This window comes from Schistocerca americana, chromosome 1 (genome assembly GCF_021461395.2).
Source record: "Schistocerca americana isolate TAMUIC-IGC-003095 chromosome 1, iqSchAmer2.1, whole genome shotgun sequence".
In the NCBI taxonomy this organism is placed as follows: Eukaryota; Metazoa; Arthropoda; class Insecta; order Orthoptera; family Acrididae; genus Schistocerca; species Schistocerca americana.
In genome coordinates this window covers 306,892,998-306,911,437 of record NC_060119.1, presented here as the reverse complement: position 1 = coordinate 306,911,437, position 18,440 = coordinate 306,892,998, and the positions used below count along the sequence as shown (strand labels likewise).

The following is an 18,440-nucleotide window of genomic DNA, read 5'->3' as shown; positions in this document are numbered from 1 at the left end:
TATGATATGTGTAATTCAGCCAATGTACTTGAGGAATACTTATAAATAATCTATTATTTAATAGTCTTGTTGAATTATATCTTTCTACATATGTGAGTGCTATAATCAATGCCTAGAGTACCTGAAAAAAGTGTTAATTATGTGTTTGAAAGAATTATTGACTATGAGAATGTCTTGTGTGTGTGATGTTTTGCAGCTTGTAGAAATTGCAAATACTTCATATTATTAATTAATTGTTTGTCAACAGCTGCTTTGTGATAGTGCAATTCGCACTGTAAGTTGCTTATTATAAGAAATATGTGTCTTTTGTGTAATATAAGTACTGATGATGATGGGAAATGCCCAACATTAGTACTGTGAAATAAAATATCACCTAAAGGCAGCTTTTGTCAAACAATTAATTAATTAGTTTTCTGAAAATTGGTTTCTCTCTTAATTAAAATAATCACAGATAATTCATTGAAGAATATCAATGATAACTGTAATACACAAGTAACTGTTTCCTGTTTGTAAATACTCAAGTAAATTTAATTTCTAATATACTGATTATGAAGATTCTTAAATCTCTCAAGTCATTTACTTTTGTACTTTATGTTATGCAAGTCCCATTTATAAATTATTTAATAATGTGCTTTTTTACATTCAGTTAATAACATTTTAGTAAGTAAGTTTTTCATTGCAGAGAGCACACAGTAATGACAGTAAATGGTGCTCTCCTATTATCACTTTGCAGACAGCTTTTAAATGTGTTAGGTATTTTAAGTTTTAAGTGAAGCTGCACCCAAAACGTTTTGTAAACAATCTGTTGCAATGCATCAGGGATTTTCATGTCAATAACTACAATAATAGAAGCGAAAATTACATTAAATGTTATAAAACAGAATTTAGCAATGGAAGGGTTGAATAATTGTTCCACTAAAATATTGTTTTGGTTATCAGATTACATATAGCACCTAACCATCAAATAGCAAATGCAGTTTGGAAATCAAACAGGAAAATTTCTTTCTTCAGTGTCATGGAACAATTTTTATTTAGACGCGTTGACATGAAGAACTTAGCTCCTTAAACCAAAATAAATGACAACTACTTGATAGCATGTCCCACTAACCATAGCACTTTGTGATGGTGAGATAGCCCATTCTCTGTGTGTAGATTAGGGAAGCTCTCTTGGAGTTCATGGTCTATCAATTAGCTCATCTGAAACTCCTTGAGGCTACTCTTACTTTTGATCTTATGACACTCTTTTAGATCGTACTTTGGGGAACTGTGTGGGGGCTACACATTGTGCAGAAAAGGCAGTTGTGCGGTCTAACTGACACTTCAAATTCTTTGCTCTGGCATTTGTTGTGCTTGGAATATTGTTCTGGTGGAAGTGACATTGGCTACAATTCCTATAGAAACGTCTGTAAGTTGTGTTTCATGAGGGAATAGTTTGCTATGAAGTGATAGGAACTTGTGCAAATAAATGACATCCTTTATCACATAATTCACCAGAGAAAATGCTTCTGTTGGAGCATGAAAAAGGGAATATGTTCTTCTTTGATATGTTGCTCTGTAAAAGATTGAGGAACCGCAAGCCTCAATTCTCATTCGCCTTCCTCTCCAAGACTTTTAGCACGCGAACATACTCACGCTCTTTTAACAGAGAACATTCTAAATTCTTTTACCCAGCCTCACTTTGTAGTTCAGCCCTCCTCTCTCTCTTACGCTATCTCCTTCTGCCTTTCTTTCACACTGTCACTGTTTCCGCCATAACTTAGAATCACAAGCATTCTGAGACCACAACTTATTTTTTCACTATACCCACTTGTTTAAAATTTCGATTCAAAATGCACCCTCCCATATTCCTACTTGTTAAAGTTCACCGGTATTGGAGGATCCACACCTTCCAAGCCTCTCTACGTTCTCTACTCATCTATATTTTCAATTTCCACTGTAACCTCTCTCTTTTGCTTCCACTGCTTCTATCTCCAACCATCTCTCTTTCTTTTTTCTGCCACTGTCTCTCACTGCCTATCAAAATCTCTTCTCTTTTGGCTCCCCCTACTATTGTCTTCTTCCATCTCTCTTTTTCTGTCAGTGCCACTTTCCTTCTCCCACCATCGCTGTGTGTCTTTTAATATCCCACTGTCGCTGTCTGCCCTCACTTTCACTGTCATTTCTCTATGCTACTCTCTTTCATCACAAAAGAACGTGAATCTGTACACACGCAATAATTTTTGGTGAGGAAGCCGCATTGCGGGGTTGAGGCAACTGGTTCCACACTTTTCCGTCAGTCTCTTCTGTCAACCTTTTTCTTTGTGCTCCGACAGGAGCATTTTCAATTAGTTTCCTTCTCTTCTTCGTTACAGCAGACTGTGCTGCATGTATAAAACGAATTCTTTTAGTCAGCAAAGTTTTGACAACTTATTTGTACACTTCGCCACATTTATATTCTTTGACACATGTAAACAAAAAGAAAGTACGCATAATATAAACACATACTTTGCTCTTCGATCGCAATTCATCGAAAATGTCTGGTTTATATCTCAAAAGGGCAAAATTGCTGTTGAAAATAATTTACTGAATTTGCTGTCTTTTCAGATTAAAATAATTTTTGGCGGTCATTTTGAGTTCTTCTCAGTTGTGCCCGCTCAGGGCATTTTTGTACAGGCGCGACGTGGCCATTACACAGAGATAGCGAGTGATAACTTTTATTGGTGAAAAAATGTTGACTAAAAACATAATTGGTGACCTCAGAACCCTTGCGATGACCCTAGATCTGTTGTCATGTATTCACTACGTCAGTTAAAACTGCATTTTATCTTCAGAATGAATATTCCGTGCTTATTTTACGTGCATAAATACGGTAACTTTGAAACTCTGAATCTCGGTAACGGATAACGGTACCGAAAAAATTCAAGGTCCCGAATCTGAAGAACATTTGGTAAAAGTTTCGAGGAACATATGGTAAAAATTTCGACGATTTACAATGAATAGAAATTATAGAGGTGGCCATCCCCACAATTGGTACTTTTGGTACCCAAAAATCATTGTTTTTCGGGCGCATCTTGATAACAAATATAGATTTTCAAAAACGAGGAAACGGGGTTTCTAACTGAATATCTGAAGAATGTACAGTTAAAATTTGAGCCATTCACTATTGTTAGGGAAGGTGTAAAAACGGTAGAATATCGTCTTTTACAGTTTTAGGCATAAGTATGGTAACTTGGAACCTCTGGATCTCGGCATCTGACAGAGATATCGAAAAAGGTTTCGAAGTTCGCCGAGAATATCATCTTAAGAACATGTGGTAAAAATTTCGACAATCTTACCAAGAGTAGACATTTTGGAAGTGACCATCTCCAATACATAGTTTGTCACAGTCATTACAAATGATTTTGTAAACATCACTGTTACTTACTAAATACATTTTGTCCTTGGTGTTGAATAGGATATGAGCTGTAGTGCTTCTTACATATTGGTCAGACAGGCAGGGACTTAACAACTAGGCTGACTGAACACGAACGCAGGTGGTGATTGTACACCTTTGCCGAACAAGTGCTGAAGGAAGGACACAGGTATCAAGTCCAGACAGAAATAATACAGATAGCCAACAAAGGACTGGAACTATGTCTGTTAGAAGCACTTGAAGTAAACAGAGATTTGGATCAAAATCCTCAGCTGATTCGAAATGATCAGTTACGTCTGAGCATATCCCCACTTTTATGCTTCACGTGATGCAATCAACCAGCTATATACCCACAAATCACCACAATGATACATACTGCTACACAAAATTAAAACACAATAGAATTTCCTATTCCTCTATCTTGCTTACCCCACAAACCTCAGCAACGGACCTAGTGATAGGCCTACTTTAATATTTAACCATACATGGTGTTAATATTACCCACTGCATAACAATTTAAAACATGTTTCTTGCATAACAAAAATGAAGATGCTCAGATTAATAATTTCTCAGTCAACGTCAAGATCTCACAAAATTTAGCATCATAACCATTTAACCTGTAATATTGTGTAGTTTAATTGCTTACTGTTCTTAACGTAGCCCAGCGCGTAAAGTGTAATTTCAACGTTAAGAAACAAGTTTGATGCATAACACTGTATACAAGTGATTGTATCTTTGCTTATAATGTTTGGTTACAGAAGAACTACTATCCCTTTCAGACGCTAGTTAGTTGTTTCCTGAAGCTGGCCTAATAAACCGAAAACTAGTTTGAAGTAAACAAAAACAGTGTACTTGTTATTCAACCTTCAATATGGAACTGTTCTACCAAGAAGTATGGCGACAGGTTCTATTTAAATTCGTTTGGAATCGCATAGTTTGGTACAATTTCAGTTTCAGTGTGGCGTTCTCACGGAGGTATTGCTTGGTTTTTGTAACAATTACTGCTGTGTTCCATTCATTTGCTTTCCTTACGATATTGCTACTCGATACCATCTTGTCTTAAACTTTGTTTTACAATTTCATTGACGGATAATTCTGCTGTGTTTATTTTCTTATGTCCTTTTCTTCTTTGTTTACTGATTTTCTTGTTACTCCTACATTCATGTCTAAGTTGTTTTGTTTTTCTTGTTGTGTTGAAGTACACTTACATACAGTTAGTCGTGGTTACCTAAAAAGTGGGACCAATTTTTGTTCACACTTATCTGTATTCTTTCCCTTCCTGATGAAATATATAGTTTATGTCATAGTTCTTCATGCCATACTGGATCTCCACCATTTTCTTCCTTTCGGCGGTGCTTAGAACATGTCTGTCGCAAACTGTTTGTCCACTGTCATTGATTCGATCCATTTTAATCCAATTTTCCGCAGCCAAAGGAAACAACTCAAGGTCAAAACATTGTTGTGCGCTAATACACTGACACACTAGAACGTTATGGCCACCTTTTAATTGCACGTTGGTCCACGTTTGGAACGCAATACAGCATCAATACTGTATCGCATGAATTCGACAATACCTTGATAGGTTTATAGAGGAACTTGGGATCAGATGTCTACACACAGAGCACAAAATTCCCGTGAATTATGGGACCAATGGTTTGTTGGTAAGGAAATGGCACCTGATACCATCGCAAATGTGTTCCATTCCGTTTATGGTAGTTGAGGCGCATTTGATGACCAAGCCATCAACATGAGTTCACTATCATGCTTTTCAAACTAATTTAGCACGATATCACTTTTTGACGCAGACACTTATCCTGCTGGATGTCACCATCACTTTTGGGTAAAACATCAAGCCGAAAGGGACGTAGGCGGCCTGCAACTATGTCCAAATAGTCCACAGCTGTCAAGGTACCTTAGATTACTATCACAGGTCCCATGGAAGCCCAAGTGAATGTCCTCCACATTATAATACAGACGCTACCAGCCTTCGTATGTTTCGAGCAGCCATTCCCCTGGATGTTGGCGTATCTGGACGCCACCATCGACTTGATGTAAAAATAAACGTGATTAATCCGAGCAGGAGACACGTTTCCATTGATTCATGAAGTAATATTTGTGATGCCGTGCCCATTGCAGTCTTAATATTTTATAGAATTAAATTATCACTCTGCAGCGGAGTGTGCGCTGATGCTGATATGAAACTTCCTGGCAGATTAAAACTGTGTGCCGGCCCGAGACTCGAACTCGGGACCTTTGCCTTTCGCGGGCAAGTGCTCTACCAACTGAGCTACCCAAGCACGACTCACGCCACCTCCTCACAGCTTTACTTCTGCCAGTACCTCGTCTCCTACCTTCCAAACTGTACCTCGTCTCCTACCTTCCAAACTTTACAGAAGCTCTCCTGCGAACCTTGCAGAACTAGCACTCCTGAGAGAAAGGATATTGCGAGGACATGGCTTAGCCACAGCCTAGGGGATGATTCTAGAATGAAATTTTCACTCTACAGCGGAGTGTGCGCTGATCTGATAGAGCACTTGCCCGCGAAAGGCAAAGGTCCCGAGTTCGAATCTCGGTCCGGCACACAGTTTTAATCTGCCAGGAAATTTCATATCAGCACACACTCCGCTGAAGAGTGAAAATTTCATTCTAGAAACATCCCCTAGGCTGTGGCTAAGCCATGTCTCCGCAATATCCTTTCTTTCAGGAGTGCTAGTTCTGCAAGCTTCGCAGGAGAGCTTCTGTAAAGTTTGGAAGGTAGGAGACGAGGTACTGGCAGAAGTAAAGCTGTGAGAACGGGACGTGCGTCGTGCTTGGGTAGCTCAGTTGGTAGAGCACTTGCCCGCGAAAGGCAAAGGTCCCGAGTTCGAGTATCGGTCCGGCACTCAGTTTTAATCTGCCAGGAAGTTTCTTAATATTTTATGATGTTGCATGGTAATACATACAGTCCATATGCTGCGGAGCCCCAGGTCAACAATGTATGCAGAACAGCACGCTCCTAAACACTCGTGACTGTGCCAGCACAGTACTCTTGCCGCCAGATCTGCTACAGATCGCCGCCTATTCTTCTTCACAGAACGGGCAAGCCTGCGGCCTCCACATTATGTAATGACGCGTGGACGTCCAACACTTCGTCGCCTAGTCATGGTTTCACTGTCCTTCAGTCCTTTCCCGTAGATGTTCAGGGCAGTAGCCCCCAAACAGCCCACTAGCTCTGCCGTTTCCAAGATGCTCGTTCCCAGCCGCCGGGCCGCAACGATGTGCTCCTTGTCAAAGTCGCTTGTGTCAATGGATGTCTCCCAACGTGACCCATATAGGTGCTAGAATAAATCCACATTCGTCTCCTTAATGCGCCTCCAGGCGACAGTCAGTCACACACTGCGCAGTACTCACAACGTTTTGGCTCATCAATATGGTTGTTTAGTAATGTGAGCACCCAATTTTCATTTCTGTGGATGTAGTAAACAAAGCTGGGTATAATAAAATGAAATGATCGTATGACGTTGATGGGGAAGTTCAACCGCCGAGTTGCAAGTATTTCAGTTGACACCAGATTGGGCGTCTTGCGTGTCGATGATGACGAAATGTCGATGAGAACAACACAAGACCCAGTCCCCGGCAGAAGAAAATGTCCGACCCGGTCGAGAATCGAACCCGCGCCCGCTACATGCCAAACAGAGGTGCTTAACACTCAGCTAAGGGATCGGACAGCAGTGAAATTATCTGTTGTCGTTAATGTCGCAATTTGCGAACGTCGTAAATATGTCGTGCCATTATTAGAGGAACACTGATGGCTTGTTTCTGCAGGTACTGCAGATGCTGTCTTCGCGGCTATCGAAGCTGCGGCAAGGCGTGATCGACTGGCCGACGGCAGAGATGCTGGCTGTGGCCACCCTGTTGCGCCAGGGATTCCCCGTGCGTTTCACGGGCCAGGACGTCGAGACCGGCACCTTTAGCCAAAGGCACTGGGTAAGTGTTTCCGACGTACATAGAATAAACGTAAATTTCGTGTGCTACCGATGGCTGAGACATCTCTTAGGGGCTCCTTTCTTCACAAGGGGATAACTTTTTTCATTCACACACGAAGGACATCTTTCCTTTGTGCAGTGTGTCTATTATCTGCAACAGTTTCGTGCTGGCAAACTTACTGAGAGAATGAAGTTCTATGGTCCGTATGTCAAAAGGATAGCGCTGACCGTTTGAGAGGGCTTCCCGTTACTGCTTGACGCATCTGCCATAAACAGTTACTGCTCGATAGACAACTATTGTTTCCAGGCACGTAGCTTCGGTATTGGTAGAAGCCTTTTTGTGCTTTACAACTGAATGCTGCGAATAGCGCTACTAACCGGCATGGCTCTTCTTTCACCACACAAAGTGCAATGTAGTGTTTATTGTTTTTGTGATAAGGAGGGACGGAGTGAAATCTGGTTATGATACACAGCCTTTTCCATGCCAGAAACAGCCAGCGTGGCCTCTAACTTAAACACCCACAGTAAACTGGCGGGTTACATCAACGTCTCATTCTATGCGATGAAGCCAAGAGGTCTAGATTTTAACCCAGGAAAACTGACGCACAGTGTCGTTTGAAGAACTTAAAAAATGGTTCAAATGGCTCTGAGCACTATGGGACTTAACTTCTGAGGTCATCAGTCCCCTAGAACTTAGAACTACTTAAATCTAACTAACATAAGGACATCACACACATCCATGCCCGAGGCAGGAATGGAACCTGCGACCGTAGCGGTCGCGCGGTTCTGGACTGTAGCGTCTAGAACCGCTCGGCCACTCTGGCAGGCTGAAGAACTTAATGCCACCAGTTTTCCTCCCAGTATCGTCCAAATATTCGTACTGAAAATTTCTTTCTCTATATGATCAGGTCAAAAGCTACCGGAGTAGCGTGCTTTAGCGTCTTCGACTATGAGAGTGAGAATACACCACGTCCGTGTGCACATAGTGGTAGACTCTATTGCATCATGTAGCTTGCAAAAAAATTTCAGCCTCCATGTAATTATGTCCATCTGCAATGTGTTGGCCCATGTAAGATTTGTAAACGCCTTAGTGGTACCAACAAACTAACTGTTCTTCTGCTCCGCTCTGGACGTACGCACGCACACACACAAACGCGCGCGCGTACACATATTTGCTATAAATCATATTAAGCGATGATCATTCCAGAAAGTTCGACGAAATATTAGATTATTACGGGTACGGTAAACTGGATAATTCAGCGGCTATCTTCGGGCACAATCATTCAAAACTGTAGGGACGAGCGATGTTTTCACAAATATTTTCTAAACAGAAGCCACTGTCCGCTCCAATTAATAGAACGGCCCACGAATGTTTCTGTTCGCACAGAATTCAGCTAACAACGTGCCATGCTTACCAAGAGTATTCTGATTCTCTTTTGGTTGAGCTCAGTTTCTTACATCCTGTAAGGCTGTCTTTTCCTGCGTCTAAAATAATTTCTTCCTTGACGTGAAGTGAAAATAACTGGAAAAAGCTGGGTAACATCACAGCCGGAAAATTTCACTGTGTACAGAAACTATTGTCATCCTACGGTACATTTATGAACGTTGAAAGCAGCTACTAAGAAAAAAGTGGCGCCAGAACCCCATGTACAATGTACACCATCGCTATTACTTTTTGTCTGACTGCAGCTCATAGCTATACTTGTGCGGCGTTCGAGAAATACTACATTTGAAGTACACTGGCCACACACAATAATGTGACCAGCTGTCAGAAGCCTGAACAACCACGTTTAGCAGTGCGGACCGTTGTGAGACGTGCAGAAAGAGAGGAGTCAGTGAGGTTCTCGAACCTACTCTGGTTTCTGTGTCTCATTTATTTGATACGTAACTGTTATTCGTATCTATCAGCTGACGGTTAAGGACATTTTTAATGGTCCTCACAGCTGTAAGTAGCTAGATTATCGAGCACGGCTCAGAAGAGATACAATAAATGATACCAAATCAAAACCAAGAAGGGGGGAAGAAAATTATGTGAAACACACATGACTTTCTAAAACTAGCTTTCCTATTATTATAATGATAGAGCGATATCGCATGTGTTCCATGTGAGGCACCAGTTTAATACCCGTGAATGGTTGTACAGGAGCGTTAACTGTCGTGTGCCGTTTTGTGGAACTGGCACGTAAGCGTTTTATGCCAGTTTACTATCGCTTGTCCCTATTTAAGTGCGCTACATAACCAATATAGAACTTAACGCCGGCCGGTGTGGCCGTGCGGTTCTAAGCGCGTCAGTTTGGAACTGCGTGACCGCTACGGTCGCAGGTTCGAATCCTGCCTCGGGCATGGATGTGTGTGATGTCCTTAGGTTAGTTAGGTTTAAGTAGTTCTAAGTTCTAGGGGACTGATGACCTCAGTAGTTAAGTTCCATAGTGCTCAGAGCCATTTGAACCATTTTTTAACTTAACGGAGATGCATGATTGGACAGTTTTAGCAGCATAAAATTGCTGCTCACGGGATAAAGTTGTTTTTGTCATGCGTATGTGGAACGAATAGAACCGGGTAAGCCCTAACCCGACAGTGAACGATGGGGTCTGGCGTCTGTAAAGTATGCCAACCACCTCTTTCACCTGACGCACTGGAGAATTCATGTCGTATGTCGGCGCAATATTGTAGCTATGCAAGAGGTGTGCTGTTTTCTACTCCGGCAGTACGGCAGAATTCATGTGGTATGTCGGCGCAGTATTGTAGCTATGCAAGAGGTGTGCTGTTTCCTACTCCAGCAGTGCGCCGGAGTCTGACGTATGTATACATTGGCAGAGGATACACGGATTCCAAACGAAAGACAGCTCCAGCTACAATCTGCTGTACAAAAGAGAGGCGTGCTAATCGGTTGTACGTTATCTGTTTCCTAAGAGTTTTGCTTCGAGTTGAGCTACATTGGTAGTCGAGAACACGGAAGAAGATGCTGTAGCGGAACATCTTCTCTCACAGTATAACGGAGTCACACAAGACGAAGATCCGGCGTGATGGTATGTGGTGCCATTCGGTGATCTTGGTTATGAATTCGTATTTTCCCATTAGCGACCATTAAATTTGGGAAGATGTGTGCTTTGCAAACTGAGTGTCATTCTTTTGTCCCGCTCTCGGTGATGTGTTCCAACGGCATTATGCTCATATACGTATTTCGACACCAACAGTACTTCTCCTCGTTGCGGCCAATATATTCTCTTTTTTATTTTGTATGTATGTGACATGCTTATGGGACCCAAATCAATTAAAACCCAGACTGGTAAAGAAGCTGTCTGTGATGCCATTTTCGAAGGAAACAATCAAAACGTGTTTGTTTGAGTACCATAGAACCTTTGGCGATATATGCCATATATTGATATTTAACATTTAGTACGTTTTATTGTCCTCTTTCTTTGACCTTTGCATTTCATTGGTGTGAGCAATATGTAAACTGCGTTTCATTCAGTTTCTTCAGTTGAGATACTGTTCGTGTTTCTGCCGTGTTATTATTATTATTATTACTTAGAAATAGAAATTTGAATCTCCACGTTTTCAGTATTCGGAAATCACCAGTGTGTCAAATCTACTACACTGTCATATTCACTTTCATTCTATCTTCTATAGTCTATGCACCTTTGAGGATGCCGGGAGTTGATGCTGTAGTGAAATGTTTTTCTCCAATAAATACGCACACATACCAAGTAGAGGTTTTCACGCGCTTTTATTTGTTATCTGCTGCTACATCGGGATCTGCCATGCATTACGATACATATTTAAAAAAGAGCAACTAATGTTGTGAGTTTTGGATCCGTAGCTACCCGATTAATGGATATGAAATGTATTCTTTCTACATCTGTTTCATTTGAATCTGTTGCCATGGGATCACTGTTCCTTGTACAGGAAAATTTGACAATGTGATGAAATAGGTTATGAGAAAAGTTATTATAAAAGAAGCCGTAAAAAGAATAATTAGGACGCTGCCGACTGACATAAATCAGAAATGAACTGTGCTGCGGGCTGAACCACATCGGCAGGACCCGCGAGTAGCTTACCTGTATATACAACGTTGCACTGTGAACAAGTAAAATTTTGCAGTAGTTTCTAGAAATTCAGGCTTCCATCTATTCCTGTATGATGCAGTAATCTCCCGTCCTACACATACCAATGATTAATATTTCGTAACTCCAAAAACATGTGAAACCCAAGACGATCAGCTGGTATTAAAAATAGGATTGTACTGAAGAAAAATAGAGAATAAAATTAAATACTACGAGAAATCTGGAACAAGCAGTATTTGGACGTGTTTTTCTGTTGTGATTAATTTCCGTGTTTAGTTTGTTTCTGGCATTAATATTGACGACAACTGAGTAAAGAATAGTATTTTCGCTTTATGCTTTACAGTACAGTGCTACAAAAAATGCCAACTTTTCAATCATAGTACTACCGTGTGTTTCCTTTGTTAATTAGGATAATATAGTGACAATATTATGGAAATGGAAGAGGATGTAGATGAAGATGAAATGGGAGATAAGATACTGCGTGAAGAGTTTGACAGAGCACTGAAAGGCCTGAGTCGAAACAAGGCCCCCGGAGTAGACAATATTCCATTGGAACTACTGACGGCCGAATCTGCTTAGTATATTCATCTCTTGGTCTCCCTCTACGATTTTTACCCTCCACACTGCCCACCAATACTAAACTGGTGATCCCTTGATGCCTCAGAACATGTCCTACCAACCGATCCCTTCTTCTAGTCAAGTTGTGCCACAAATTTCTCTTCTCCCCAACCCTATTCAATGCTTCCTCATTAGTCATGTGATCTACCCATCTAATCAAATGGCTCTGAGCACTATGGGACTTAACATCTATTGTCATCAGTCCCCTAGAACTTAGAAGTACTTAAACGTAACTAACCTAAGGACATCACACAACACCCAGTCATCACGAGGCAGAGAAAATCCGTGACCCCGCCGGGAATCGAACCCGAGAACCCGGGCGTGGGAAGCGAGAAACCTACCGCACGACCACGAGCTGCGGATCCCATCTAATCTTCAGCATTCTTCTGTAGCACCACATTTAGAAAGCTTCTATTCTCTTCTTGTCCAAACTATTTATCGTCCACGTTTCACTTCCATACATGGCTACACTCCATAAAAACATTTTCAGAAACGACTTCCTGACACTTAAACCTATACTCGATGTTAACAAATTTCTCTTCTTCAGAAATGCTTTCCTTGCCATTGCCAGTCTACATTTTATATCCTCTCTACTTCGACCATCATCAGTTATTTTGCTCCCCGAATAGCAAAACTCCTTTACTACTTTATGTCTCTCATTTCCTAATCTAATTCCCTCAGCATCACCCAACTTAATTCGACCACATTCCATTATCCTTGTTTTGCTTTTGTTGATGTTCATCTTATATCCTCCTGTCAAGACACTACCCATTCCGTTCAACTGCTCTTCCAAGTACTTTGCTGTCTCTGACTGAATTACAATGTCATCGGCGAACCTCAAAGTTTTTATTTCTTCTCCATGGATTTTAATACCTACTCCAAATTTTTCTTTTGTTTCCTTCACTGCTTGCTCAATATAGAGATTGAATATACAGATATATATCGACAAGCAATTGCATTTATTGCCACTAGAAACGGTACCGGTACCAACAGCAGGTAGTACGATTGACTATATTGCGAGAATTTGAAAGATGTAACGCGGAAGTACTGGCGTAACTGGCTTTCGACACAGCACCCCGAAATGAAGTAGTAATTGCCTCTGCCCGTAAAAAGAGGCGCAGATTCTTTATCGCGCCTGCTTCCACCCCCGCCCCCAACTCCTCCCCCCCCCCCCCCCCCCGTTGGTCGCCGCATCTGTCACACGTGGTCTCACCGTTCGGCCATGTGGCGCGGAGGGCTTAACGGTCATGCTTGTCGACCATATGCTCACAAGCTGCTGCTATTTTCCAACGTCTCGCCTCGTGCCTGATACAAGTTACACTCCACTGCAGCATTTGGTCACGTTATTGCGTCTCTTGCAACGAAAATTATTGTGTTCGTCTTTGAAATCATTAAATTTCTCTCAGACGTCTGCTTCGAATCAATTACCTTCAGGTTTCTGTAGCGTAATTCGTCTCTACAACGGTACAATGAAAACTCACAATCAGAGAGCCGCTTGCTGTATGTTATATAGCAATACAGGCTTCAGCACCAGGACTGATACAAAAAAAAAAGAAATTTCCCGTAGTGTAATTTACAGTGTCAAGGATAGACGATTAAATTTGTTGGTTATTTAAGCGTATACGGCGTGCGAAGTCTATTACACAAAGACTTTAACCCGGCTTGGCATGGAACCAAACTAAGTTTGGATGACAGATTCAGATACGTTATTCCATGTTGCTTCAGTCTATAACATAGCTTATCAACTGAAGCGGCTAATGTGTGGTTAGAATGGCTTCCATTAACTACATGAGGTTTCTCTTTTAACTTTGATCCCCCTTCCTACTGAGTGATATTTGATGAGATGTTGTGCAAACCCCACCCCTCCCGCGCCCCTCTTCTTTCCCCTCACATGAGGTTTGCCATATAATTTGTATGGTATGTTCATCTTTCTGTTTCATACCATTAAAAATACTTAAAGCATGTCTTTTATGTTCTAAATTTTTTGTGAAATTAGAGGTGTAAATGACAACTACTTTAATGTGCACTATAAAGAGTTTTATTAAACTAATTGTCTTGAAAGCTGCTGTCTCTCTACATATCGTGGTTTTTGCAAATAATTTTTGCGAATAATCAAATACAGAATAGGCTGCCACACCACCTTCCCTAATTCTTCATTCACTCCACGGGCATTCATGTGCTTCCTCAGTTGTAATGATTGCGCACATGACATCCATGTGTTTTGGTAATACAGAAAGAGAAGAAATTAGACATATCTCCAACCTCCTCGTGCAGTCACTCCAGCCTATCATCCAATGTGCACAGCAGCTCCCCAACCCTACTGGTGACCACACATGTTGGTCGAATCCTGACCATAGGTATTCGTGAAGTGGCAAAAGCGCCAACTCTTTGTTTCTGCAGCTTCACATATGAAGCAATGTAGATGCTTCGACTCTTGCAACATCTGTTATTGATAGTTTGATTATTTGTCAAAAAAGATGGGCAGTAGTAATAACACGGGATTTGGGAATAGCCCGCATGAGAGAGTGCCAAAACAGGAACGGTGCAAATGAATGCCTTCGTGTTCCCCAGGCCCAAGTACGGTCGTTTCCCCGGTCGCTTTGAAGGTCGGATAAGGTGGAGGCATGAAAGTCTGCGAACCACAGTGTCAAGCGCACTCCTCAATGCCCTGCTGCAGCGGCCATTTTCACACTTGACACCTGCAAATTAAAATTAAAATTTGGGCATCAATTCGAGATTTCGAAGGCATTTCAGCATGAAGTACATCTACAATATCTGCAGCAGATACTGGCTTTCTCTGACATAGTCTCATACCATTGTTCATCGGGCAAGGTAGGAACTGTAAACTGGCGGCCCTTCGGCTTTACGTATTCGGCAACAACTTTGTACCCGTTTATTAATACCGAGTTCCATATTTCACCCAGAATCTCGTCAGATATCTGGAGTTCTCCAGTTATGAGGTGGGATCACAGTTTTGCCTCTGTCATTTATGTGCGATCCACAAGGTCGTGGGGAAAAATCACCCCTCTCAGTTCTCTGTTCAAAGGAGCCATTTATCTTTCTACTTTTATAAAAGCACCTCTCCCTTGGACTTGGGTCATTAAGAACATGGCGTATGTGTCGTTTTCTTTGAAGTGATTTACAATGTGTGCCATCACTTTAGGGTACCGCGGATTTTCGTACGCCCCACCATTACATGAAATAACAAGACTGTCCTTCATAGATGCTCTAAAAGCTTCACAGGACAAAAGTCTATTAAATTATCAGCGTGAGATGTCGTCGTACACGAAGTCTGCACGACCACAGGTAGCTTACACACTTGGAATTAATTTATGTTGAGAAGTAATCACGAAGTCGTGATACTAGCAGAAAAATTTTGTATGCTGCGTATATGAGCAATGATGCCTGTTTGTTTGCTGCTATCAGTCCAACCAGAGCACCTGTTCTATCATCCAAAGACAAATAAATAACTTTATCGGTACCGAAAATTAATTCAACTGTCTCCAGAGACCTTACTGAAGACACAGAAATGCTTGTCTGGGTGTGCAATATGATGATCAGCTTGTGGGTGGTTGAACTTTACGGGAACAGTTACAGCGTGCCTCTTCATCTCGGAGGTGTTACTTTTTCTGGGGAGGCCACTTCTGGATATACTGAACAGCTAGGAGCTTCGGGTATAAATCAGGGAAGGTGTGGTAGGTGCGAACAACGTCGCACCAGCGGCGTTCTTTGGCAGGAGCACAGAACATAGCTATGTTTACGATGGTCTTAAGATTTGATTGCTGCTCCTCCCAAGTTCGGGAGCCCAGGGGCAGATCGTACCGTCTGCTTTCGGATTCTGAAAGCAAAAGTACTGCAGTTTAGTTTTATGAGATTCCCTTTCTTTTTTTTGTATGAATGGTCGGCATTTGTTTCTTTTTAAGCGTTTTTTCATACTGATCAATTTCGGGTCATTGCTCAACAGTCATTTTAGGTTCCGTGCCGTCAGCAATTAAAGCATTTTTGCGACGCTGCGTAAGATCAAATTTGGTACGAAGCTGAGAAATCTTCTTCTTGAGTGCGTCTTGCGCCGGAATATGGCATTTGGTAGTAACTGAAGAGGTGCTGATTTCATTTTCGCCATTGCTAATTTGAACAGGTTGCATTTTCCGTTCGTTACAAACTGAAAATTTAAATTTTTATTTAGAATTCGAAACCTGAGATATTTATATGTTTGTGATGAGAAAATGTGACATAGGTCGCCCAAGTCTCATCCTGTATTAAACGTTAATGTAGAAATATGTCAAGAAACACAGTCAACTTGCACGAAGGGCCCTCTTCATTAACTACTATCTATGTGAACAAGATCAGCTGGCGTTCAGGTTAAACGATTTTCTGTAGTGTAAACTGAGGCAGATGTTCTAGCCTTATCTACATTTACAGTACTTGAATGACAACCTGCACCCTCTAATCGAAAATAGTAAAATGACAGTAAAAAAGTCATTAATTTGATTGTCACTTATTTAGTATGCTTTGTGCACATATGTACAGTGTGAGTCACTAACTATTGCCACCAAGAATAACTCCGAAAGTACGATAGGAGCAGAAAAGTTCGTGGGACAAAAGTTGCATGGGACAACGGAGACAGTAATGTGACGTTGGTTTTTTGTTGTTAGGTGGGGTCGCTTCAGAGAAATGAAGGTCAACTTTGTTTTTTTAAGTGGGATGCTATAGTTTGGTACCTATTTTCTGATAGCGGCTATCGAGACGAATCCAATATGTAACAGTAAAGTCTCTGAAGATCAGCGAAGGTCACAAAGGTGACATGAACGTCCATTTGAGAGGTGGCATGAGCCCCTGCTTAGAGCATCATTTATATATGAAGATTTTCGAAGAATTTAATGTTAAATACACTGCTAGCCCCGGCACCTCGCACATTTACAGAAGGTGTTGGAAGTGATGACCATTGGTATCAATGCAGTGATGCAATCTTTTTATCATGGATTGAGTGGTATTCCTTATCACATCGGCACTTATCGAAGCATGTGCTGCAGTCATGGACTGTGCGGCTGGTCCCGGCTAGGTACCGGCGAAGGTTCGAGTCCTCCCTCGGGCATGGGTGTGTGTGTTTGTCCTTAGGGTAATTTACGTTAAGTAGTGTGTAAGCTTAGGGACTGATGACCTTAGCAGTTATGTCCCATAAGATTTCACATATATTTGAACTTTTTTTTTTTTTAATCGAAGCATGTGCTCTGACAATTCTCTCTCGCATAGCTTCAGATGTAGTTGAAACGTCTTTATAAACAATGTCTTTTACCAATCCCTACAAGAAAAAAATCCTGAGGCGTCAAGTGTGGCGAATGAGCCGGCCGATCACGACACATCTCCTCCGCTTCCAATCCAACGATTTGGGAATTGTCTCTGCAACTCATTTCTAGCCATCGGCGAAACATGTGCCGGACACCCATCTGTTGATACTACATTCTGTTCCTTTTTTCTAAAGGTATTTCTTCCAATAACAGACCCAACGTCTGTGTAATGTGGTGTACTTCCTACCTTTAAGATTTCCTTTGATGAAATAGGGGCCTATAATTGTATCCTCCAGAATCCCACATCTTACATTCACCGACCACGGTTTTTGGTGTGCAACTTGCCGCAGCCAACATGGATTTTCAGTTGCCCAATAATGCATGTTATGAAAATTAAGATTTTATGGTTCGTGAATGTAGCCTCGTCAAATAATGAAATCAAATTAATAAATGTATCGTACCTCTGAATCTGAATTTGAGCCCATCGGCAGAATTCAATGCGACGCATACAATCCGTACCAGTTAATTCTTGGTGGAGACTGATGTGGTAAGGATGATATTTATGGCGATGCAGAACACTACCAACACTACTCTGGCTCATGCCAGATTCCCTTGCGTTTTGCCGGCCGAAGTGGCCGTGAGGTTAAAGGCGCTGCAGTCTGGAGCCGCAAGACCGCTACGGTCGCAGGTTCGAATCCTGCCTCGGGCATGGATGTTTGTGATGTCTTTAGGTTAGTTAGGTTTAACTAGTTCTAAGTTCTAGGGGACTAATGACCTCAGCAGTTGAGTCCCATAGTGCTCAGAGCCATTTGAACCATTTGAACCTTGCGTTTTGGCGCGAACTAACACAAGGATCTCGAACTACAGTGGCAAGAGTACCAATTTCCGTTTCCTCGTTGGTAACTTTCCTTTGCCGCCGGCAAGATATTTATTTTAACATTCAGAGTGATCAGTGTTGCTCGTTCTTCTACGTCTTCATGATGAGTATGCTACGGACCCCCCGTCTTCCGAGATGACAACAGCTGTGTTCACAGCTACATGTTTACGTTCTGATAGCGTCCTTGCGCACAAAAATACAGTTGTTGTTGTGGTCTTCAGTCCTGAGACTGGT

At 41.6% G+C, this 18,440-nt stretch overlaps 1 protein-coding gene across 1 annotated transcript in view; it reads left to right on the top strand.

Annotated features, from left to right (window-relative positions):
• The window catches only part of LOC124545457 (2-oxoglutarate dehydrogenase, mitochondrial-like), a 162,509-nt gene that overhangs the window by 86,372 nt on the left and 57,697 nt on the right, over positions 1-18,440 (top strand). Inside the window, exon 10 of the mRNA XM_047124423.1 lies at positions 7,196-7,357. Within this exon, the coding sequence (XP_046980379.1) occupies positions 7,196-7,357 (162 nt within the window). The remainder of the gene's footprint in view (positions 1-7,195; positions 7,358-18,440) is intronic.